At 46.9% G+C, this 24,490-nt stretch overlaps 1 protein-coding gene across 4 annotated transcripts in view; it reads left to right on the plus strand.

Annotated features, from left to right (window-relative positions):
* GAB3 (GRB2 associated binding protein 3) overlaps nt 1-15,395 on the plus strand; it is a 65,356-nt gene extending 49,961 nt beyond the window's left edge. Inside the window, exons 3-11 of one of the 4 annotated variants that reach the window (XR_005565970.1) lie at nt 656-872; nt 1,307-1,785; nt 4,176-4,231; nt 5,373-5,628; nt 6,770-6,851; nt 8,524-8,626; nt 9,866-9,979; nt 10,978-12,346; nt 14,828-15,395. Coding sequence is in view for 3 of the 4 variants with exons in the window: in XM_027716564.2 (XP_027572365.1) it covers nt 656-872; nt 1,307-1,785; nt 4,176-4,231; nt 5,373-5,628; nt 6,770-6,851; nt 8,524-8,626; nt 9,866-9,979; nt 10,978-11,094 (1,424 nt within the window). In the remaining variant the exon portion in view is untranslated. Of the gene's footprint in view, nt 1-655; nt 873-1,306; nt 1,786-4,175; nt 4,232-5,372; nt 5,629-6,769; nt 6,852-8,523; nt 8,627-9,865; nt 9,980-10,977 lie in introns of all 4 variants that reach the window. The other 3 variants (XM_027716564.2, XM_027716565.2, XM_027716566.2) reach the window with 3 other exon arrangements.
* The last annotated feature ends 9,095 nt before the right edge of the window (nt 15,396-24,490 follow it).

Consider the following 24,490-nt stretch of genomic DNA (forward strand, 5'->3'; position numbering starts at 1 on the left):
GGAAGGTGTCACTGAGAACAGGCTCCCTTGTGTCTTGTGGCCTCCAGAAAAATAGTGTTACTTTTCTCAGCAGAGCCAAGAAGCCTCCAGCTGGGCAGAAACAGCTATACTACAGCTTTTGTGGCTTTGATGTCCAGCCCAGAGAGGCATAAGGAGTTTGCAGGCAAGTTCAGAGCTTGTCTGGCTACTCCATGAGCTGCAAAGCTCCGTTTTGTCCACTGAGATCTAGAAAGTGGGAGGAAGTCAATCCCTTTCCTTGTCACCATTAATTTGAAGTGTTGGAGATGAATAATTAATTATTTGCATTAGATACTCAAAAAATACTTGATAAAGCAGGCAGCTGTGCCTCAGCTCTCTCTTCAGCAGAGGCTGTCTTCATTGCTGGCTGCAGGAGGGATGCCACAGCCCTGCAGGAGTGCGGGACCCCAGAGGAAGAGGGTCTGTACCTTCTGCAGCCCTTCAATTTGACAGCCTGGGCAGGGGGAGCTGCAAAATTGGGCTCCCCTGTCCCCAGAACCAGTTTTTACCTTGACTCACCGCCCCTCTGGGGTAAAACACCCCTGGTGTAAAAGCAGGGTGGTGGCAGCCAGAAGAGGCAGTGGGCCAGGGCGAGTCAGAGCCGTTCCTCAGCCGGGGCCATCCGTTCCCGTTGCAGGTTCCGTGGAGAGCCTGTCCCACACCACCTCGTCCCCGCAGCCATCACCAGCCGCCTCCACCCACACCTCCCGCATCGCCGACCCCTCCTTCTCGGTCGACACCGCTGCTGCCGACGCGTCCGCCACGGAGGAGACCCCCAGCGAGTCAGGGTCAGTCTTCCTCCCCGACTACCTCTTCCTCTCCAACTGCGAGTCGGGCAAGCTCAGCCACAACAGGTAAGTCTGGGGTCTGCTGGATGCGTCAGGCTGGAGCCACCCTCAGCCTGCCCAGTGATGAAATTGGGGCACAGTGCTCCCGGAGCCCTGCCACTCAGGGTAGGCTCCCGGGCACTGCAGGGGCCCACCAGCCTAATCCAATTTGGAGGGTGCTTTTCATAGCGCAGATTAGCGGTTGAGCGTCATATGTTGGTCCTGTCCCTTTCCAGGGTGGGTGGCTGGGGACCTCACACACAGCCTCCCTCCAGACAGCTGTTGCTGCCCAAGGTGCTCCACAAAGTGTCCCATCCCCCAGTCCAGCTCAGGGGGGACCCTCCACAGTCACAGGGAAGGGACAGATTTTGTCCTCAACTGTGGGGTTGGGTTTTTTGTTTGCTGTGTTCTTGCAACCAGGAGAAAAGGAAAGCTCAGTTCCTGACCTCTGCCTCTTGCAGGTGTGACAGCTGGTCAAATTCAGACAGATCTCTGGAGCAAACTTCATCGGACGATGTTTTTGTTGACTCCTTGCAGTCCCAGCCCTCCTTGTACCTTGTACAGCCAACCAGTGCTGGCACTGTGCACCAGGACGGGGCCCCACTGGCAAATCCCAGCACCATGTCCAGGAACATAGACATTAGTGGGCCATCCAGTGACTTTTCCTCCTCTTCTCCCCTGCTGGGGACGCCGCTGACACCAACCTTTCAGATGGACAAGAGCCAAAACGCGCTGCCCTACGGTGTAACCCAGCTGGACATCCTGTCCAACACGCCTCCACCACGGCCCCCCAAACCAACCCACTTCTCGGACAGGAGAGGGGAGGAGGTGGGCGGCGGGGCCCTCCAGAACGGGCACGCAGGGATCGGCAGGGCTCAGGTCGCTCTGGTGCCCAGGAGGATCTCTCTGTCCAGCTTAGACAACATGAGGAACTGGAAAGGTGAGTGCACTGCTGAGAGCTGGCAAAAAGGACCAATGTGAGGGATAGACCACAGAGTGGGTGCTGACTTCCAGTTGTGCCTTTCTGTCCTCCCCTCTGTGGAATCATACACCACCCAAGGCAACACAAAATCCTTCTTTCAAATGAATTAGCAAGCAGGATTCAGGCCTGTCCCTCATGTTCAGCTCCTGCTCTGTAGAAGACCCTCAGTGTGTGTACAAATGGGCAGCAATTTTGCTGTCATCCCTTCAGGGTACCTCATGACTTGCTAGTTTTCCATGCCCCCTCCCTCTCCAAAAGGGAAAGTAGTAAAAACCACCAAAATGAAAAGTCAACCACTGAATCAGGCAATGCCAAAATCTGTTTATGCAGGTCAAAGTGTGGGCTTGCACATAGGAAATTCTTTCGGAGCTGTGCTGCTTCTCTACATCCAGCCCATTCCACAAGAGCAGCATGTCTTTTTGCAGCTTAGAGTAAAGACCAGGAAGTCAGGGAGACGCTGGGGATGGGATGTAATCCCAATTGAACCAGGGACTCTGTGTGTCCTTGAACAAATCCCACTCTGTCCTTGCACTTCAGGCAGAGTAGTCTGAAAACCTGCTGCTATAGGGTGATGCTCGGCTGCAAAGCAGACTCTACTCTGAGCTGAGCTGGCTTTTCCACTTGTTCCTGAAACACCATAATAACAAACAAAAATAAGTCAAAAACCCGGAACACCATGGTATCAGAAACCAGTAAAGGCAGAATGAGAAAACTTTATTATGTAGAGCCACAGAACAGAGAAAGGCAGCTGGGATACCCGGCTGGAAATCATCAAGTATACTGCAGAGATATGGAAACCTTCAGTTCTGATGAGGAATAAAACATAATTTTTAAGGACAAGCATCCTTTAGGCTCCTGCAGTTTAAATGACCAGACAATATTTGGGGCTGTTAGATCTTGCTCTTAAAGCTCAGAAGCTAAAGCAAGGAGATCTCTGTCCAGCCTGTTTATCAGTGTACAAACAATTCTTGGAAGGTTTCTGGAGAAACACCCATCAGTGGAATTGCTATTCTTGATTATCAGCTACATTTTGTTGCTCCCTGAAAGGTGCTGCTCTTGCTTCTGCACATGTTCCAACATCACGGGCACACTTGAGCCATTCATGTTCCTCCAACCCAATTTACACCAAAATGTTTTAAGAGGATTAAGTGGCCAAATGTCATGTTGTGCCGCAGTGCTGCAGGGTTATCTCTGCCTGACGGGGGCAGCAATGAATTAATAAGTGCTGCCACTTTTTCTTGCCCTAAGTGAAGCTGAAACTATTCGAAAGGTTAAACTCTGAATTAAAATGTGTTTAACAAGAAAGATCAGAAAAAGAAACAAGGAGAAAGCAGCTCTTCCTCACCAGCTCCCACAGTGAGCCCACTTGAGTCATTTCCTTCACTTTTTGCCCTTGGCAACCTGCAAAAGGTGCACAGATGTAATTAACCCTGTGTAAAGGCAGTATGTGCTGGTGGAAGTGCCATGAAGGGGGATGAGCTGTACACATGTAAAGCATCTGTGTCCTGGCATCTGATGGAGCCTTGTGCCAAAATAATAACCACCACAAATGCCCCCAGTTGCAGTGCAGTACCAACATCTCCATCATAAGAGCAGAGAGTGGATTAACATGGTTTCAGGGTTTTAAGGCATTCCCATAGAAAAGCCATTTTCTGCACAGAAAATCCCTTTCCAGAAAAAAGCGGTGTTTGTAAGCATCTCCCACTGCTGATCTTCTATGCACTGAGTGGTAGATTTTAGGGCTTTTGGGTTTTGCTTGAAAAATAAAATGGACCTGCACCAAGACAAAGGCCCACCTGCAAAACAGGACACTGAGACTGGTAGCTGTTTCTCTGGCTGTTTGTTCCCCATCAGCTTGAGCCACTTGCACCATATCAGCACTTCTGGATGGCAAAGCAAAGAATTTTTCTCCTATTAAGTTTCCCCATGCACCACTCTCTGTACAATAACACTTACTTCCATGACACCTTACATACCAGGCTCCTAAATAACTTTCCAAGCAACAATGAAATAATATTCCCTACAGTCCCTTTTCATGTAATTTCCCCACTTTGACAGAGAGCGACTAGAGCTCTCTGGGTTTAAACTTTTGCTTCCTTGCTCCCACACCAGCCATTCTCCCCAACTGCTTGTGTTACAGGAAGCATAAGTTACAGCCGGATTATACATGAACATGTTCCTTGGTTTCATCATACTTAAAATGGATGTAATCACTCTTGAAATGCTACTGAGTTGGATCTGGTCTTAAGTGTCATTGGATTTCCTCACTTAGGAGTTTTACTCCAGAATTATCTCTGTAAGGTTGCACTGCCTTATCACATTTTTAATCACTTCTCTTTTCCTTGCAGCAGACATGGAAGGCAGTTCCTTAAGAAGTCGAGATAAGAGGCTTAGCTTGAATTTGGTAAGTACTCTGCTTGCACAAATTTAAAACACTGACACATGGCAAACTTCAGAGAGTGAATCATTTTGCATCCTGATATTCAGTCATCCCCCTCCTGTGTTCAGCAGAAGAATTGAAAAAATGGAAGAAGCACTTGGCTTTGGGCAACTTCTCTGCTGCTGCTTTGTGGCCTCCGCTGCTGCTTTTGAGGGAGGAGGGAGAGGTAGGCCACAAAACTAAGCACCCTGTTTTTAAGGCAGATGAAGCTGGGTCTGTTATGAAAAAGGTTACAGTAGCCTCAAGAATTAAACTGTTGACCAAAGGCACCAGAGAAAATGGCCTATCCCTTGAAAGAAAGGGTCTAAAGAAGTCTACCACTTCATGATCTTGAGGGATATCTCTTCTTTAGGACGTGGGAAAGTGCCTGCTCTCAAAGCACCTGTGATTGAGGGCTCTGTCAGTCCAAAGCTTCCTGTCTCAGCCTTTGACAGACACAGTTCTGTGTGGCACCATCTCACATCACACAGCCAGTGTGCTGGATACTGTCTTCTGTGGGAGATCCTTTGCTGTGTGAATGTAAGCTCTGGTGTTGGGCAACTTATATTTTTCCCCCGTTTGAAAGCTTGCAAGGTTTGTAATCTCTCCGTCTGGCCACTCAGCCAGCACCAGCCTGCATGAAATTATTTTCTAGTGCTTATTCTCAGCGATCAGAAGCAACTTGTAAGTCTGTCTCTGCTCTCTCAGCTTCCACATCCGCAAAAATCTAGTTCATCAGATGTTCTCCTTTCAGATTTTTTTTTTTTTTGTATGAAGGAGCCTCCCTCATTTTATAGGTCAGAATTACTGCTGGGAGGGGCAGGTGCAACCTCACTGAAGTCGGAGGATTTAACCTACTACAGTCACGGATAAGTTTGGCTCTAGTTTCCAGCAGTGGCTTGCAAAGCTCAGAAGTGGACCTCTCCAAAGCTGGGCTGTGCATCTGAACTCATGTGTTTGTCTCCTGTCTTTCCATCTTGCACCTCTCTGAAAGGTCTCGTCAGAGCTCTCCTGGACTGCGCTTGGCTCAGATCCGTTCCCAGCTCAAAGCACCTCCTGGCTTGCAGGGGGTTGGCTTTGCATTTATTGACCTATTTCTCTTTCTTTTCCTCCTTTGCTTCCGAAGCCCTGCCGGTTCTCCCCGCTCTACTCGACGGCCTCGGACGGCGCGGAGGACAGCTACGTGCCCATGCGCCCCAGCACCTCTCCCTCCGCGCCCGGCTCCGACTGTTCCCCCGACGGCTACATCCCCATGAGCCCTGGCTCGGCCACCTTTACCTTCCCTGTCGTCAGCACTGAAAAACTCACCAGCCCGTTACCTGAGCTGCCCTCGGACGTGGAGCCCCCTCCAGTGAACCGAGACCTCAAGCCTCGTAGGAAACGTAAGCCCAGACCCAAGTGCAAATGGCAGCCAAGGGGTCCTGATGGCAGGGACACGGGTGGCCTCCTTTGATAGTGTCCTTGGCATGTTTTGAAGTGGTTCCCACTCTAGAAGATGCGCTGAAATGCTGTGTAAGTGACTTACAGTACTGTAACCAGGGATGTGCCTGCAGGGTGGTTTGTGAGCAGAAGAAAAGCATCCGTGGCTACTTTCACAGTCAAAGCCCAGGTGGCTCCACACTCCAGCTTCAGATCCACTCCAAGTGCAAACAGCCTTCGAGAGACAGCAGACTAAACCTGCTGCTCTGAAGTACATGTACTGCTGTCTCACCGGTTCCCTGACCTTCCAGGAATGGGGCATCCAAACAGTCAAATACTCATACTTGATGTGTGGGCTGTTGGTTAAATCTCTGTTGGGTAGGCACAGCTGTTTGGTTTAATTAGGAATTTCCTGCAGATGCTTTTGCTGACGGTAATTTTCCACTCCTGGTTTTCATGGCATCTCCAAAATCTGGGTTGCACTTCTAGAGAATATACTGGGGACAAAGTTTAGGTTTGCAGTGGAGAAATTGCCTAAACCTGGCCTTCAGTAAAGCTCTTTGGGTTGCAGAGCCACAGGATTACTCAGAAATTGGTATAGAAAATGTTACTGTAAAGTGGGGGCAGAAATTTAGACCACTGCCATGAAGTGAAGCAAGTTCATGTCCTTTCTGAAAGGGTTTTGAGAATGGAGGGCATGTGTACATTGATTGGGGACAGGAATGATCTTGGATCCCAATGTGTGAAGTCTTTTTGTTTAGAACAGAGCCCAAAACCTGTTATGACCCGTAGGATGAACCAGCCTCTCAATGGCAGTGTATGCAGAGCAGATTTGGGGCAAACTCAGAGATCTCGTGGGGCATTTGCTCTCCTTATTCTCACTGTATTTACTGTGTTATTGACATGTTATTGAGGTGATTGAGGGACTTTGCTTTCCAGCAGTGACCAAAGCAGTCATTTGTTACTGATTTCTGTCTTGGTTATGTTCTGTGAAATACTCCGTTAGTTTCTTTCTGTTAATATAAAACTGCATTTTTCTAACCAGTTTGTACTTTCCATTAGCTCTGCTATTGGAAATGTAATTGGTTTTGTATCTCCTTACAGCACGGCCACCTCCTCTGGACTTGAGGAACCTCTCCACAATCCGGGAGCATGCTGCCGTGACCAGGATGTGGACTGTGCCTTAGTAAGTCAACAAGAAACCTGCCATTCCAATCTTTTCAGCATTAGCATTGTGGATTAGAGTTAAAAATAACTTATCACATCCCACAAGAAACAGTTTCCTGGCAAAGTCCACAAACAAAAATTCCCCAGGGTTCCTTCCAGCGTTCCCCAGGCTTTTGCTGTCTCTAAAAAGCAAGGCTCCCTTTCACGATGGGCGGCTCCAGTGCACTCAGCCTCATGCAGTGATGCTCAGTCTGTTTTGAAGGTTCCTTTTAAGCAGCCTGGAGCTGGTCTGCACTCTGGTGTGGCTGCTATGCTGGATAAAAGCTTTGCATGCCTAAACTCTTTTTTTTTCTAAGTGGAAGAGCCAATTTTGTTCCTGAAAATTAATATAGCAAGGGAGAACCAGATGAGATAAAGATCTACCTGACTTGGAGCCTGAGCGTAGAATTCTGCACTGCCACACAGCAATTCAGACTTGAACTGTTGGTGTGGCCTTTTGTCACTGGAAATTAGTTGTTAGTAAAACAAATGCTTTTGATTTCAAAGCCCAGGTCGTATGAACAGATGATACTGTTTGGCTCCAAGGGCAGCAGAAAACTCATTTTCAGGGAATTCATGAGCAGGGGAGGACTGCAGCCTGCTGGCTGGGGGGATCTTGGCACTAAGGGGAAAGCAGCTGTGCTGGAGTGTGCATGCGATTGCCAGGAATTCCCACCAACCTCCTCTGCGCACCCCAGGCACTCCAGGAAATGTGGGGTTTTGCTAACGTGGGTGCCAGGCAGGGCATTTCCACTCACTTCAGGTTGTCGTGTGAAGGGCAAAAGAGACATAAGACGGACAGTTTCTCCGTTTCAGACCCCTCTCTCAGCCCATTGAGTCCAAAGCTGGTTAAGCCCTTTGGCACTGCCTCCCAGGGAAAGCCAATAGTCTGCCTCCCAAGCATCCCTGCCAGAACACTGGGGTTAATCAGTGCTGACACAGTGCAGAGTCCTGGAGGATAACGAGCTCAGGGGGAGTGTGCATGTTCTACACTAACAAAGCTAAAAAAAAAAGCATGCCTGGAACTAATGAAGCAAAAGGAATTATGCTGTTCATGCTGCTCAAAGTGGCCACCTAATGTCCTACTGACTGACCCCACTGCACTCGCCTGCAGTCAGTTACTCACCGCGTACCTCTGACAGTCATGGAAGTGGAAGTGATTCTGCAGTAGTGGAAGAGATTTCATGTGCAAGAGCTGAGTCACAGCCATCTCCATAGCAGAGATAGCATGTGTTGCCACTGTGTGCAAAGCCAGACAAGTTCCTCTGCATGGACCTCCAGCAGCTGATTAATTCACATCAATCTCCAATATGTGGCTACCCTCACAGCTAAGTAACTGCCCTCATTATTACCCAAATGAATGATAGCTGTTTCTGTGCCCCTTGCTCGAACAATTGCTTCAATGTTTTATGCTTTCTGTCATACCAGAAAGCAAATTTTCATAAATCCCAGAAGAAAAGAAAATCAACAAAACCACTCATAGCAATATAGCACACTATTTCTAGAACTAAGGAGTGGTTTTGGACATTCTCTCCATAAAGGCTGCAGCGTTAGTGTGAGTTTATTCACCATATGGACTGTGTCAGGCTTTGGCTTCATTTCAGAGCATCTGTAAGATGCTTCCTTAACCTCTCCTGTGTTTTTCTTCATAGCAATCGAATGAGCTTTATCTCACCAGAAAGAGACGGTATTAATTCAGCAAGAATATTTGCCAATTCAGTTTCCGGAGAAGAGGAAGAAAGTTACATTCATATGGTAATCTTCATTTTCACACAGCCATCCTTTGCTTTATTCTGCTCTGTCACATTGATGGAGAATGCAGAAGTTTGTTTTCTAAGAAAAAACGTTGAGGAGGTTTGTCCTTTGCCTTCTGGGGTTTTTTTTAAATGATGAAACGGTTTTAAACCATAGACACTGGGACCAATTTACGGAGAGATAAGGGAAGCCCTTTTCCTGCTCTGCAGAACTCAGCTGTTCGCCCACGAATGTTGCTGAGCAGTTCCAAGAGATCACAGGGATCAGCCATATTTACATGAGAACTCATTAAGGCAAAGGGAAATTAAATCTTTTCACCTTCTAAAAATGTGCCCTGCAAAATCTCCCAGGAAATGACAGAAAGCCGTTAGCTTCCTAAAGAAACACACCAAATATTGTGCAGAAACAGAACTCCCATTAAAGTCTCTTATTGCTTCTGCTTTGGCTGGTGGCACTAACCCCACTTCCCATCCCATGAAAGAAGAACATCTGGCTTCGTGGTATCCTTTTCTTCATTTACTCTTTAGCCATATCTTGCAAAAGTCCAGAATGTTGGTTTCCTTTGAATTTTAGCTGCAAATGGATCTCAAATCCCTTGATCTGAGCCAATGTCTACAAATCTGGCTCCATAGCCAAAGCTCAAGAGTAATGTCTATAAAAATATATTGCAAAACTGACCACAGCCTCCATGAAACACCGTCTAAAATTTTAACCCACATCTCTACCAGATTAAAATGTGCTCAGGAGGGCAGCTCTAGTTGTAAACACTCCCCATTTGATTTCTCTGGTCAAATAAACCCTTCCATGCATTTGTGGTCACCTGTGGTTTTCGTGAGATTAATTTTCAGTTGCTAGATTTGAACAGAATTTTCACAATTTCTTCAAATTCACTGAATGATGATGTTTAAGAGGGCACCCCTGCAACTTTGAGCCTTCCAGGAGCTTGGGTTGAGAAGCTGAGCACAAGTCCTTCCTGATAAAATTGCATGTAAATCAGTCTGGTTTTTTTGTTTTGCCATAATTACCAGGAGGAAAAGGCTCTCACACTTTCTTTTTGTCATCCCACAATTATCAGTGTTATGCTGTGGTTAATAACCAAATGCACACTTGGCATAGAAAATTAGGTGGCTCCTGACTGTCCTCACTCTCATTCTATCAGGCAAATCTCACAGTTGTGGTCCTGCTTCCTTTTAGGATCATGTTTTAAGAGCATTAAAAGTTTCTCTTCTTTCCTGACAGGAACACAGACAGGCAACATCTCCATACAGTGGTGCCTTTCCATGGACAAGGAAATCTAACCTTGATTACTTAGCACTGGATTTTAATTCTGCTTCCCCATCCCCTGTGCAGAAGGTACGAGTCATCTGAAAAAATCCCACAGCCTCCTGTCTATTTGTCTGCTGGGAGGAAATCAAGACCCAGGGTCACATTCTGCTAGGTGCCCCAAGTGTCACGATGAAGGCAGTCGTGTTTCCAGCTGACTGCATCTGTGGCAGGCTCAAGATTAATATAATAAGAGCATGATTATGGTGATGACAAGGTGTCCTTAGTATGACTCACAGGGATGCTGTTAGCACGAGCTCAGCACAGTGCGTGAGACAGCGCTGGGACGTGCAGCCATGAGGGCTTGTGGGCAAGCTGGTTGATGTCTTCAGGATCTCTGCATGCTCTTTCATTTTCATCAAGTCTCCACAAAGCCTTTCCTGCTAGTTTTCTCCCAAATCTCTTTGCAGTAACAAATTTATGGCCTGTGATAAATTCATGGGGTAGAACTGTACCATCTCTTGTAACATGGCAAAATGTGCATCTTTATCCTTGCATCACCAAAACCATTTCAATTTCCTTTGCTGAGAAAATACATTCTTTGTTCCAAAGAGCTTCTAACCTGCCCAGGTGGTGGGTTGGTACCACTGCAAAGAAATTAACTGTTATCAGTTTGGGTCACCTTATGTCCTGTGTATCATTTTCTCCATCAGCCAATACTCTTAGATGCAAAAGACTCTTAAGCTTTCTTATTTAAACCCTCCCTGTAGCTAAAATGCAGTTAGTTCATCCCTGCAGCAGGATCACTCAGATGAGGAGAGAGTGATTATCTGCATGGAAGTAACCAGCACAGCACGTTTCCCTCTCTCACTGTGCTGGGCTGAGTGACAGAGTAACAGATGGATAATTATAGCTAAAGCAGGCTGTAAAGCAATGCTTTTGTCAGCTGATGTCACTGTGAGCTTCAAGGTGAAGTGAAGCAATCAAGGAATGAGGGAAAGGGAAAATAGAAAATCAAGACAAGTTTCACTAGCATCCCTTTTCAACCTGGAAGTTAATATATTGTTTTTTTCTTCTCTGTCCCGCAGAAACCTTTTCTGTCTGAGGAACAGAGGGTGGACTATGTCCAGGTAGATGAACAGAAAACTCAAGCTTTACAGAACACTAAGCAGGAATGGACAGATGAAAGACAATCAAAAGTCTAAAGGAAGAAGATTTGGGATCTGAAAGATTTTTTTTTTTTTGCACTGGAACCACAATGTTAATGAAGCAGCTATCACAGTAGAGTTCAAAGGCAGAGGGAGCTGTAAGATACAATCTGTAGAGGCATTTTTACTGGAAACCTTTGATTTCAGCTGGAAATAGTATGTTGAGTGAGTGAGTGGTTCACTGATGATTAAAGTAATGCATTACTCTTTCTACTGCCCTTACCACTAAGCTACATGGTACCATTTTCTGGCATGATTCTGCGACGAGTCATACACTTAACGTTAACAAATCCACTACAAGTTGCATTAATCTAGTTCGTCCTGCCTTCTCCCTCAGTTGCATAATTCCTAGTTGCTAAAGCTATTTTTTAATATTCCTACAAATACTGCTGGTGCTTGGAGTGCTTTTATGGCAGCAGGCATCTGACAGGTATTGGTGACTAATCAACTAAGGGCTAAAATACTGAAACAATAAAAAGAACTTTTTGAATATATAGTGCTTAAGCAAAGAGAATTTTGAAAAATATTTTTTCCCCTGGGTTTAAAAGGTCTGACTGTGAGCTGATGCTGTCAACTCAAAACAGGACTATGTGCCCATGCGACTGGAACGCATGGTCTTTGACCCTCTGGACGACAGACATTAAGCTTCTTCTCTCCTTTGTGGCTCATACTTGTCGCCTTTCTGTCTGATTCCTACTGATGTTTTCTCCCCTATCTTGAGAAGTGTCTTCAGCACGGCACAGCACAGCTGCTCTTCTAGCAGGAGGCTGCAGCCACACAGCCCTTGGCTGGCCAAAAAATAGAAAGGGAAGCTGTGAGCCTGTTTCTGCAAGTCTTGAGAGAACTGGCAAAGGATCAAGAATGCTTTCATCTGAACAGCAGAAGAAATGCCATTGGAGTTGCTGGTAGCAGTCGTCAATCTGATTGTTTCACTAGACCCACCCCAAAAAAAAAAGAGCGTTAGGAAGTGCAGCGCGCTCCGAGAGAGGCCGGGAGCCTGCCAAAACAGAACAACAATGCGCTCACGCGGCGTGAGGACCTCTGGGTTCAGGAAGCTTATCTACCTTGGGACTTGTCACAGGCACTATCTCAGGATCACATATGTGTATAGTTTATAAGATATTTAACTTTAAACGCTTGGCTGCAGTCTTTTATTTTAAAGTGGCACACAGCCACCTGACTCATGGAAGTAGGCAGTGACGTTGAGTGACCCGCTCTGGATTTGGTCTCGCAGGCTTTGCTCCTGTAGGTAAGTCCCAGTAGCCATAAGAGGTCTGATCCTGTCGACATGGACAGACAGACAGGACCCTTACAAAGATTTCTTCTCTGACAGTGCCAAGTCACTGCCCTCCCTTTGTGTGCCTGTTGTTACCACATTGCATTACTGTAACCTGACATCCCAAAAATGCTGATTTACCAAACAGAGGTTGTAGAAATGTCATTGCAGAAACCACTGGCATTTCAAGGCTTCTACTCAACTTCCTCCTCTGCACTCACTCTGCTCCAACCATTCGGGCACTCTGAGAGGCTGAGATGTGGCCCAGTCTCACATCCTGTGGGAGAGGCAGCATAGCCAACAGAAACACAGTTTTCCTCCTACCTCAAGAGAGCTGAAGGGCTTGCAAGTCTTACTGCTTCTTTAGCCCAAACCCTGGGGATCTGTGGTGACCAGGCTCTCATTAGCTTGCCCTGCAAGAAAAAGGTTCGCCAGCACCTTTATTGACTGTGGGGCAAACTGGGCACCCAGGCCTGCAGGCACCAAGTGTCCCAGACCAGAGCTGCTTGGAAAACAGGGGTTAATCCTACAGATAGCTGACTTGCTGTTCCCCCATGCTCTGCTCCTCCTCGCCCCCTCACCGAAGCTCTAAAGTGAAAGTTGATGTTCACAAAAATTTTGAAAATAATTCCAACTTTTCTGCATACATCTTGTCTGTCTGGTGTGAAATTCAGTTTGTTAAAACCCAGGGGTTTGTCCTCAAACTGATTTAGCAGAGCTGTGAGCAACCATGCCCTGGGAGTGGTATTGCAGCAGGGGCAGTGGAGATCTGCACCTCCACAGAGCTGTCAGAGAGAGGGGAGCATAGAAGGGCCACAGATACTGAGACCTTTGACTTTCTGCTCAAAAGAATTGCCTTTCCTTCAAGGTGTACAAATAACGCATCACTGAAAGCTCTTGGTGTATGATGACGTACTGAAGGGGTTAAAAGACCAGTGTCTTACGTTAGGGACAGAAAATCTCCACAGAGGGCAGGTAAAGTTGTGTTCTGCTACTGCAGATCCTGGATTGTGGAGTGATGTCAGGGCAGCCTCTGATGCGGATCAGCATCGCGTACAGATCAGATCGTGTTTGACTGGAGTGTTTCTTTTCATGCTGTCAGAAAATTTTCTGAAGAGGAAAAACACTGAGTTATTGGAGACAACTGACTCACTTGTTATTCTAGTTTATTGTAAAAATATTTAAATTTCAACAAACCTGGCTAACAGAAAGAAAAAAGAGCTCTCTCGATATTTTTATTCCCCTAAAAGGACATAAGCATATACCTTGGCAAGGACAGTCCTTAGATCAGAATGGCCCCTTTCAACTTCCTGTGTCCCCTGCTTGCCCCCACCGCCCTCTTATCTTGATCAAACGCTGCTCACTGGTTTCTAACTTTCTCTTTTTAATTAGAAGCTAAGTTGGAGGGTTTATTCAAATTTTCATGTAAGGTCTGTTTTTACCCTCTACTCCAGGATCTGTGACATGCAGTCTTGTGCCAGTACAACACATGAAACAGGAGAAATTAAAAATATCCAACAAAAATCCAAAAGCAGAGCAGTCTTCCCCCAAGGCTTTTTTTTTCTATTGTTTTGGTCAAATTCCACAATACTTCAAAGAGGGTAAAGAGGAGGAGGATGGTAGGAAGATGACAAAGGCCAAATCTGCTGAGGCCACCCTATCCCTAAGGATCTGGGTGTGAATGGAGCCACAACAGCCCTTGCTCTAATACACGATGACAAACCTGTGGGCCAGTACCCACAGAACCAACCGGTGGGAGAGGAGGGGTGTTACAGAGCAAAAAGGAGCCATTGTTTAGTTAAGTCTGTTCTTAAATCCCTATCTCTTGGCCAAAGAGGAAGGAAAACCTGAAAACTCAGTCAGCTTTTGACAGTGTGGTGTGTGAAAGCATAGCCCAGGCCAGAGCCCTCGGTTCACTGCGGCTCTGGGGCCAGCCAGGCACACTCCTGGTGGTGTCTTCTTTTTGCCATGGATCTGTTATTTGTATGTATTTTTTTCAAAAGTGTCATGAGAGCTGATGCAGAGAGAGGCTCTGCACCTAAATGAGCATGGGGTGGCCAGTGGTCCCTTAGGAAACTCTTGTCTTCTGGGGGAACTGGCATTGCCCAGCTCAGGACTTGTAGTGCCTTCTCCAGCACTGCTGGGCCTTCTCGTTTAAAATGGAGAGAAGCTCTAAATGAGCAGAATAGTTTTTGTTTAATTGGAAATGTCACCCTGTGGAGTTGCCAGATGAAGCTTGGTTGCAGGATGATGTGGAAAATAACTAAGCTCAAGGCTTTGAGTCTTGTGGTTGTTGTTAAGGCCCTCATCTGGTTTCCCCCACTGATGGGTTTAATATGGCCTCACTCTGCACTCCTTCAATGACCACACATATGAGCAAGGCATAGCAGGATCCACAACTCATTTGCTTTTTGGACTAAACTGCATTTTACATTTATGATTCCTTTATTACAGGAGGCAGCATTAATGTCCTTGCTGACAGATATGAACCTGAGAAATGTCAACAGCCATTTAACTGGAGCCAGGTATTTTTGGCCAGCTCACTTTTGCCAATGGTAGTGCCCGCTTTCTTCCATGTCACTAACTACATCATAGATGTAGATTTTGGAGTTGCATTCACTTGAAGTGATTCAGTGGTTTAGTAATTCAAAGACCATCAGATGCTGTGATGCGAACGAAGCACAGGGCAATGCCTTCCCTTTGTCCCCCTGTTCTGCAAAACTTGCTCAGGTTTAAAAAAAAAAAAAACAAAAGCCACCAAAATAGCAGACTTTTGCCATGTCAAAGCCAGAATTATTTTTTTTCAAATAAAAATAGACTTTTGTCTTGTGCAAATGAAGCATTATACATTTTTTGTATTTGTAAATCTGTGGGGAAGCATTAAACAGTCATCTCTGTTATGAAGGAGTTAGTCATTGCTAGAGGGAAGGGGCTCGCCTTCCTCATGTTTCATTGTAATGTTTGGTGTATATATTTGCACATTAAACTGTATCTTTTTTCTAATAAATTAATATAAAAGGTAGCTGTAATCTTTAATTATTTTGATAAGCAAAGGGGAAAACTTTCACGTTTTTCATTTAATGCTTTTTCCATTTTTTAAATCTCTTATTAGGCAGTGACTCGTTCATATAAATTATTTGGATGCAAATTCAAACAAATTTGCAAAGAAATGTCATGAGTCTGTGTATCAGGGAGATTATTTGCAGAATAATGAAGAACTATGAAGTTGTGACTTGGACTCATGTCTGCATCCCCTGGGGCTGGGGTAAGTTGCAGCCCCCCAGCCCCAGCTCCTGACCATATCCCTGCCACTGCCACAGCCACTTACTGATCAGTGATGTAGACCACAAGCACAAATTTGTTTAGCACATGCTCTGGGCTTGGATACAAAGACTAGTTGTTATTTAACCTGATCCTTTAATTGCTCTGTGCTGAGGAGTGTAGTTGCTGTTAATATAATTTCCACATGCAGCAAGCTGGGGATGTGGGATCCTTTCAATGTGCACATCTTGGGATTTGGAAGATGAAATGAGGCCATTCACGGGAGCAGAGCTGAGCAAGTCTTGCTGCTAACAAGACAGGTAGTTTGGAAACAGTTTATTTATTGCTTCAGGCTAATGTCACTTTTGGATCTGCATGCTTTGTAATCCTGGCTGGATACCCATTGTGGTGGATCAAGGGACATGTAGTGCTTAGAGAGCCACTGATGGAAAATTGGCTGCATGACTCAAGACACACAGACACGTGTAATTTAGATAAACCTTTGCCTGTGGGCTTGATAGAAGGGAACTGTGTGACATTTTGTGTTCAATCTTGTAGGGAGGGCAGGTCAGACAGATAAAAGGTCAGATAAAGTCTGACTGCTGATTCACAGCTGTGTCCATGTCCTCTGCCCAGCAGAGATGGGAATGGCCCTTTCATCAGGGAGCACTCCCCAGAAAAGCGGCCTCCCTCTGCTGCACCAGCTCCCAGAGCCTCTGAGGGAACCAAACATGCCAAACCCACCATCTCTCCTGCCACCATGCAATGAGCCAGGAAGCACTGAGACTTCTCACACCTCCATGCAAAGTACTTTGGTGATTGGACGACAACAACAATAAGGTGAAAAAAATGACAGAAAAAAGTCTGGCTGTGTAGGCACTTGGTAGGAGTTGGCCCCTCTAATCACACCTGCAGTTTCAAACCACATCAAATACTTTCCTGAAGCAAAAAGTCACAAAGCAGCCAGCCAGGTCCCCAAACCAGATTATCTTCATGGGGTGTGAAACATAAACCTGTCCAAAAAGGCAGTAATTCCCTGTTGTAGAAGCATACAATATACCCTGAGTCAGAAGAGACCCACAAGCCCTGAGAATCCCACCATGTGCCTGAGAGTGTTGTCCAAACACTTCCTGAACTCTGGCAGGCTTGGTGTCATGACCACTTCCCTGGGGAGCCTGTTCCAGTGCCCAATCACCCTCCAGGTGAAGAACCTTTTCCTAATATCCAACCTATTGCCCCAGTGCTTTTTGTTTCTTCAGCTCTTTTGGTTAAGAGTGCCATTGCTTTAGTGTTTTTAAGCCAGAGATGCTCAGTAGAGCATCGCCTTAAAAATGAGCATTCCTGTGTAATCCTGCCTACACTGGGGACTTTATCAACTCAAAGATACAGGTCTTGGGCCACAGTGGTGACATCTCATTTACCTCCAGGAGATCTCCAATAGTTTTGGCAAAGGACTCATATTTTATCTCTGATTTTTCATGTGGGGTTTGCAGGACAGTGACTCCCCCCAGGCCAGTGGCAGCAGCAGAGACAACACTGAGTTTGTGGGGTCTTAGTCCTGAGCTTTTGCCAGCAACTAATGCAGGCTGCATGCTGTGTTTTGACAGGTCTAAAGATCTGCATTTCCCCATCAAACAGCTTCTAAAGCTCCTCTTCCAGCTGTTTAGGGCAGAGACCGTAGGGGGACTTGGCTTTGTGGTCATACATATTTATGGGAGCACACTGGGTGCCAGGGCACCACATCCAGCGCAAACAAAGGATGCAGCTGGCAGAGGCTCAGCCCCTCCCCACCTGGGGAGCTGATCCCAGGCCCTGTTGTAATGCAGGACCAAGCAGGGAGTGACCCAACCTTTCATTCACTGTCCTGTTTTGTTCTACTTTGATATTTGATTTTCCTTTCACATCTGATTTTAGCATAAGCTCATTGTTATACAGCCCCAACACGCTGCTCTGACAGCTTGGGGATCTCAGCATTGGTAAATTCATCACTGTGTAAGAGCTTGAAAAGCCCTTGCTCTCTGGTGGGCTCTCATTGAGGTCTTTCAAGCTTACTGCAGTTTTGGGGTGCTTTCCTTGCATGTGTTTGTGGTGGTTCTTGCAGTTCAGTTTGTTTCTTCATTAAAAAATGCCCAGTTTTTTGTCCAAGAGCTCAGTTCCTTGGAAGTGCCTCTGACTATGCCGTTATCTTCAGATGCTTGGTTTTACTACTGCAGCTGTCATTTCTTAGAGTCCTTCCCCACATGAGCAGCACATAGAGAGGGGGGAGACCTGCTCTGTATTTTTCCCCACAAGAGAAAAACTGCAGATCACTCCCATAAAGCATTCATTCTGACACATACTCCAGGAGAATATTGCTCTGCCAGCACCTTGGTTTTCTCTGGGAAGGCACAGAGCATTTCCAACAATGGAAAAGGCAGGACATCAAATGGAGGTAACACTGGTGGGAGTCTACAAGTGCTTGAGGAGATGCTAGAAGGCAAATACAGCTTTTGCCTTTAGGTTTCCAGATCAAAGTACAGGACAAGTTTTAAGTGCAACCTTTTGTACAGCCTGAGAGAGAAAATTCCTCTACAGAGAGAGCTGGAGGATTGAGCAATACGGAGATACATAAAATCCCTGAGGTCTCCGTAACTCTTTGGTCTCTCTGTTTACTATTAATGTACCTTTTGGGAAGCAGCCAGGCTTACCAGAAAAAGGGAAAAAGTTTCCAAAAGGAGCCCTAGTGGGGGTTGGGTGCCGCCCCTGCTGGGGCATTCAGCTAAGATCCCTGTGGACAGCAGGAGTTTCAGACACACTGAGCTGTTCCTCTTCAAAACTGAATGGCCTTACGAGACACCTGACCATGGACTACACTATTCCAACATGGCTGTGACCTAGTGCAGGCAGTCCCAGGAGGGCTGGAGGGACAGATCAACTGTCTCCCACCTCCTTCTGCTGCTGCTGCTTCTCCTGTCAAGCAGCCTGACACTCACAGAGCTGTGCCTAGGCACCTTGGGGTCCCGAAAATCCAGAGGCTGAGAGATATGCCCTTGGCCATAGGAGCAGGTAGCCCTTTGTCAGTCACATCTTAGGGTATGTTCATTCAAAGCACTGAGCAAGCCCAATATACTGACAGTGGCAAATGGAGCTCCCTCAAAAGGGTAAGGGCTTCCCAGCAGAGAATGTATCTGGCCCTTGGTGTATATTTTATCCATGAAGAAAAGGCAGGTGGCAGAACAGCAGGCAGGCTGTTTACAGTTCAAAAATAAAAGATGTCTTTTTAAAAGTGTTTTTAAAATAAAAAAAAAAAAGAAGATTCATCATTTCTTTGGTTTAACTTCCTCCACAGTTAGTCAGAAATCATCAGGAAATGGCACCGAAGGAAATCCGTCCTGTTCTGCCTGGTCAGCACAAGGAATGTGCTCACGCAGAGGAGGACGGTGAGGGGGGGCCCTGGCTCTTCCCAGGCAGAGCTGAGCAGTGCAGCAGAGACAGCTCAAGAGCAAACTTGCATGATGTGTAAAGACAAAATGACAGGGAGACAAAATAAAGATGGATTTCCTCAATCAGCACACCCAGAATCTGACTTTTGCACCAAATTAAAATTTGGAATAACTCCAGAAATGTCAGTAATTCTTTTTCCCATGCTTATATATAGCAAAAAAGTGCACATTTTTAACAACCATACACCTCTTCAGACTTTGGTTTTCTCTAAACAGCTCTGACTGTTAAATGATACACGAAGCTCACCAAATAGCTTTATTTTGGCTGCAGACTTGCCCATCTTTCTGTGCTTCTCTCACCAGTGCCCACGCTGTTACTCCCTCCACAATCCACTGCTGGACTGGCTCAAAAAGTTCTTGAATGTTGCTATTTACCTCCAGCCTCTCTGGATCAAGTTGGGAGAAAGGGGTGTTTTGGTGTTATTCCATCAGGTACGGTTGGTTGCCTGTACATTTGTGGCTGCAAAAACACAGACATCTAAGCAAAAGCACCATTCTTTTCCATTGGCACCATAATGTTAATCCTCCTAAGGAGCTCTTGCTAAGTCTTCTGACCACAGTTCACTGAAAACAGAGGAAGGAGCACGTATAGTGGCTGGTTTGTATTGGGAGGAGGTGAGAAACAGATGTGCAGGAGTTTGAAGCAAAGAGAAGAGCAGCTGTATCCACGAGGTTTGTTTCAATCCTGCAGATGAGACGCTGCACAGAAAAGCTCAAGTAGGTGAACAGCCCTAAACCTCAGGTATACAGACCAGTACAAAGTCTGTACCTTTTCTAGAAAGAGATGTTCCTATTCAGCACTGCACCTGTACTGCATTAGTCTATAGCAGTGAGTGTGGCAGGTAAGGCAGCGAAGCATCGTGCCTTAAATCTTTCATCACTCTTTAACTCTCTGACTTGTGCTTCCCTAGGGGAGGCAGACACTGCCAGGCTCACCCTCAGGACCTTTTTGTTGTCCCAGAGAGCAGAGCCCAACCCATACTGTCAGGTCCCCAAGCTGCTCCAAGACACATAAGGAAAACAACTTCTACAGGCAAAGAAGCAGGTGTGTCCCAGCCTGTATCCAAAGTCTGCCATCAGAAAGAGAAAAGAGCTCTGGATTGCATCTTGTGTTTATCAGGATTATTTTTGCTATGGGTGCCTATGATCCTGCTTCCCGTGGAAGCAGCATGTTCAAGGAGCTCTGTGTCACAAGGAAACCCCTGAGGTCCTTCTGCTGAGGAAAGGCTCAGTGTGTGCCCACCAGGTCCAGTATGAGGGCGTTGGCTTTGTTTGACAAATCCGTAAGCTGTTGCTTTTGCTTGGAAGCCCTGAGCAAGCTCCTTTTGCTATGTGGATCATGAGGAAAATACATTCAGCTGCCTGCACCCAAGTGAAATTCCCAGCCTTGTACCTGGGAGAGGGAAACGTGCAGTGTCAGGAAGAGGAACTAAAAATCACTTTCCGCTGGAAGCCTTGCCTACAAGTATTGTATCTTAGCAGCTGTTGGGATGTGCTTTCACAATATCCTTTGAATTCTGAATGGCTAGAAAATACTTAAAAATCAGATTTCTCTGATAGCTCTGACACTTGCACTGCAGCCAAGTGGAGTCCTCTGCCTGGAAAATGTTGACGCAAAGGTTTCCTGGTGCTGCTGGAGCAGCGGGTCAGCATGAGATGGGATCAGTAACTCCAACCCAGGGTTGAGCAACCTGTTTGTCAAAATGCAATCTGGCTGCTTCCCCAGGGAGGTGCTTGCTTCCCCTCCACACCAGCCCTCCCGGTACAAAGGGCCAAGGGCAGGGCAGGCGGGGACAAACCCAGCAAGGAAAGCTACAAGGCACAGAGTGAGACAGCACTGGGCAAAAAGCAAACCCTGCCCTGCTGTGCCCAATGCCTGCCTGCTGCTTCCACAGTGAAATTACAGCCCAGGAGCCTCCAATAAATTCAATCTCACTTTGGTGGGAGGTTGGCGGCAGTTTTAGGATGGGCACAAGGTGTCCAAGGACATCTGTGGCTAAGTGGGAGCTCGGGGGAATACAACTTCCACATCCCAAAACATTACCTTTTATTTTGGCTTGGAAAGCATGCAAATAGCTGTCCTTCAAAAGGTCTAGGGACAACCCTTATCTGATGTTCACCCCAAACAGGGAAGGGGAGACAAAAGGGAAACTTTTGGTGAAAGAAGGTGTTTGGTGCTAGCAAATGGCCCCCATAAAGGCTTTCAGTTGCCATGGGATCTACTTGGTGCTGTGGTTGCTTTTTTTGAATAACCAGCCATGGTTGTGTGCTCCCCCCTTTCTGCTTAAGCAATAGCCACTGGTGGTGGTTGTGATGGTTTTGGACTCCAGGAGGACAGATAACAACGCAATAGCTAAAGGTCATAAGTCTTGCTCAACAGCTGAGGGCTAATTGAGCATGTGCCAACCAAAATACGGCTGGTATGTAAATATGAGCATAAGTCAATCATCTTACTCCATAAATAGTGGGCAGCCCAGGGCCTGTTGAGCTTTGCCGCATAGCAGTGGGCTGCAGGACAAGAGCTGCCCTTGAGTGGGGACACCTCTCAAGGTTATTCCTCAAAGCTGAGAGAATCCTTATCACATCAGATAATTGGTAAGTGAATTGGGAATAAGTGTGCTGAAACTTTGAAATCTTACCTAAGTGATGTGAAGGGTTGGTTGTGTACGTACAGTCCTTTAGACATAAACCGTTGACCAAGCCTGGGACTAAGTCTGCATCCCAGTGCACCCAAACTCCTCTGAGAAAGGAGTCTAGAACACAGGGTAGTCCTACCTAAACCTCACGTCTCACTGGGAGGCTCTCCCTGACACTTTTGGCTGATCTGTCCTTCATGCAGCTAATAATCAAGCATACCTTGCCATTGAATCTTATCAAACCATGTTGCATTTACCATCAAACTTGGTTAAATCACTGGTGTATCTCAATAAATATATTGCTACTTCTCTCTTACAAGTGAAGGGTGTCACCCCATCTGCAACACCAGCTTCAGGAAGCATCACAAGGCAAAGCTATAGGGCAGAGAGAGACAGTGCCAAGCCCTGGGGCCACAAGTAACCCCAAAATCAACCTCTGCTGCTGTCAAGGCAAAGAAGAGGAACAGTTGCTGCTGCTGCCTTAAAGACTGATCTTCCATCTCATCTTGTGAAACCTTTCAGAGGGAAGTGGTTGATCTCAAGCTGTTGTTTGGAGTCATTTTCATGGAAGTCTCCAAATAGATGTTCAGCCTCAGTGCTGAAGACGGCGTTTTTTAGAAAAATAAACAAAATGCTGTTCCCATAAGCCACATTTTGTTCAGGATGGTACTAAAGTTGATGAAGTTCAGCTGTATTCCTCTTGCTCTCTGCTCCCCTATGCGTGCCCATGGCAGAGGGAAGCAAGTCCAGCAGCAACTTGTGGAGCCTCATGCAAAATGGAGGGGAAATCCAGGACTTACGCCCTCAAGTTTAAGAAATTCACCTGGATTTCTTTTCACAAAAGAGCATTTTTCATCAACTGGTTGGCAATGAAATCAGTCCACGTGCTGTTTTGGCTGATGCTAAATTGACTGTGGAAGTCACTGCCAGTAGTTGCCTGTTCCTAGCCCTGCAGTGCCCACTGATGAGATCCATGAGATCCAGTCTGCTACTGCCAACACCAAGCAACCTGACTCTTGGATTTACCAAAGTAAGACAGGATTTTGAATGTGGGTTGCTCTTCTGTAACACCAAGTTAGACACACAGGAGAGGTTCAGGGACAGCTGGCATGCAGGGCTCACCTTCTCCTCCCCATGCCTGATGCTGTCAGACACCTTCCACATGTGCTCATTCTTCACTTCACAACCCACCTGAGAAAATCCCAGCCCTGAGGAGCTGCCAGTGAAATAGTATGTACTGGAATTGAAAAACAAAGACACCTCTGCCTGTATAAAAGATTTTTATCTCTATAATGCATATACTCATAGCTTGAGGACTCATATATGTATGTATTCTCAAGAAGCAGAAGACATCTGTCTCTCACATGGGACACGGAGGCATGTGGGGGCTGGGAGCTGCACCATTCCTTCAGGAATACCAGAGTTCCCATTTCTGTGTCTGCCTGGCTGTCCAGTGCCTACCCTGCTGTGCCTGAGCACACCAAACCCTGGGAGTCTGTGCCCCCTCCCCAGCAGCTCACTGTGCTGACTGAAACAACAGGCTGGGAAGGGGAGAGGAAAATGCGTGTTTTCCCTGTCATCTCCTCCCATACAGGGCTGCCTGGTGGCAGATGTGTTGCCTGTGGGATTTACTGCAATATTGGCCATGGGTTTTGGTTTGCCAGAAGTGGGTACCAACACACCAGCCACTTCTGCTGCACTGAGATGGGGCTGGTGACACCAACCCTGCAGCTCCTCACCACCAGCAGTGCCAGTGCTGCTGTTGCAAGACAGAGGTGTGAGCACTGAATGAGCTGGAAATGCCTTGGTATAAATATCTCCCCTCCGGTACCTTGGGCTCCGTGTCACGGGGAGATAACCAGCAGTATCTAGCCGTGCCCAGGCACGGGGCTGCTCTGAGCTCAGATGCTCCAGCCACAGGGTGGGAACCTGGCAACACCCAGACACTTTAAGGTGGAAGGGCCCCAAGCCACACCACGGCCATCTGCTCCATGACTCTGCTTCTCAGCACTATCAGTTTTGCATGCAAGAAGCTTTGCAGTCCCCGTTCTCGTTATTTTTACCATGTTTTACCTTCTGAGGCAGGCAGACAGCTGTCCATGTTAATGCAGTTGTTTTCACCCTGTGACACAGGGGCTTCTGCAGTCACTGGACAGTTCCCCACACACCCCGAGGAGGGTGGTGTTCCCAGGCACCAGATACAGTGACACCCATCTGTGGAGGGGAACACAGTGCCCCTCACAGCTAATCTTGGTCTGGGGTTAATCGGTTGCCCCCAGTCCAAACCCACAACCTGCTGCCCGTTGGACACCAGCTCTGCACCCACGCTGGTCTGGTGGCAGGAGGCACTGCTGTGAAGGTGGGCTCAGCTGATGGCACTCCATCTGCCTGGCAGCCTCTGCAGCCCTCCCACAGCCCCATGGCCTTCTCAGCTTCTCCTGGAGGAGAAAGTGATGCCTTTTCCTTCACGAACTCAATTCACAGGTAGCCCTGCCGTGGCCATGCTTATGCTGGCTGCTCTTGAGTGGGGTTTTGCTGCTCCCCCCTTGCAGGGACACTGTGGCTTTCCCAAGGATGCAAGAGGGGACACAGAAACCACCATCATCTTCTCTAGCACATCTTCTGCTGGGCACAGGGACACCTGCAGACAAAGACTGCTTTTTCATGACACTGCAGAGCCCAGTTCCCTCCAGTGCCTCCGACGGCATCACCCTGTAACACCAACCCCACTGCTGTGT

This window comes from Pipra filicauda, unplaced genomic scaffold (assembly GCF_003945595.2).
Source record: "Pipra filicauda isolate LSUMZ 115617 unplaced genomic scaffold, ASM394559v2 scaffold58_size5111680_pilon, whole genome shotgun sequence".
NCBI lineage: Eukaryota > Metazoa > Chordata > Aves > Passeriformes > Pipridae > Pipra > Pipra filicauda.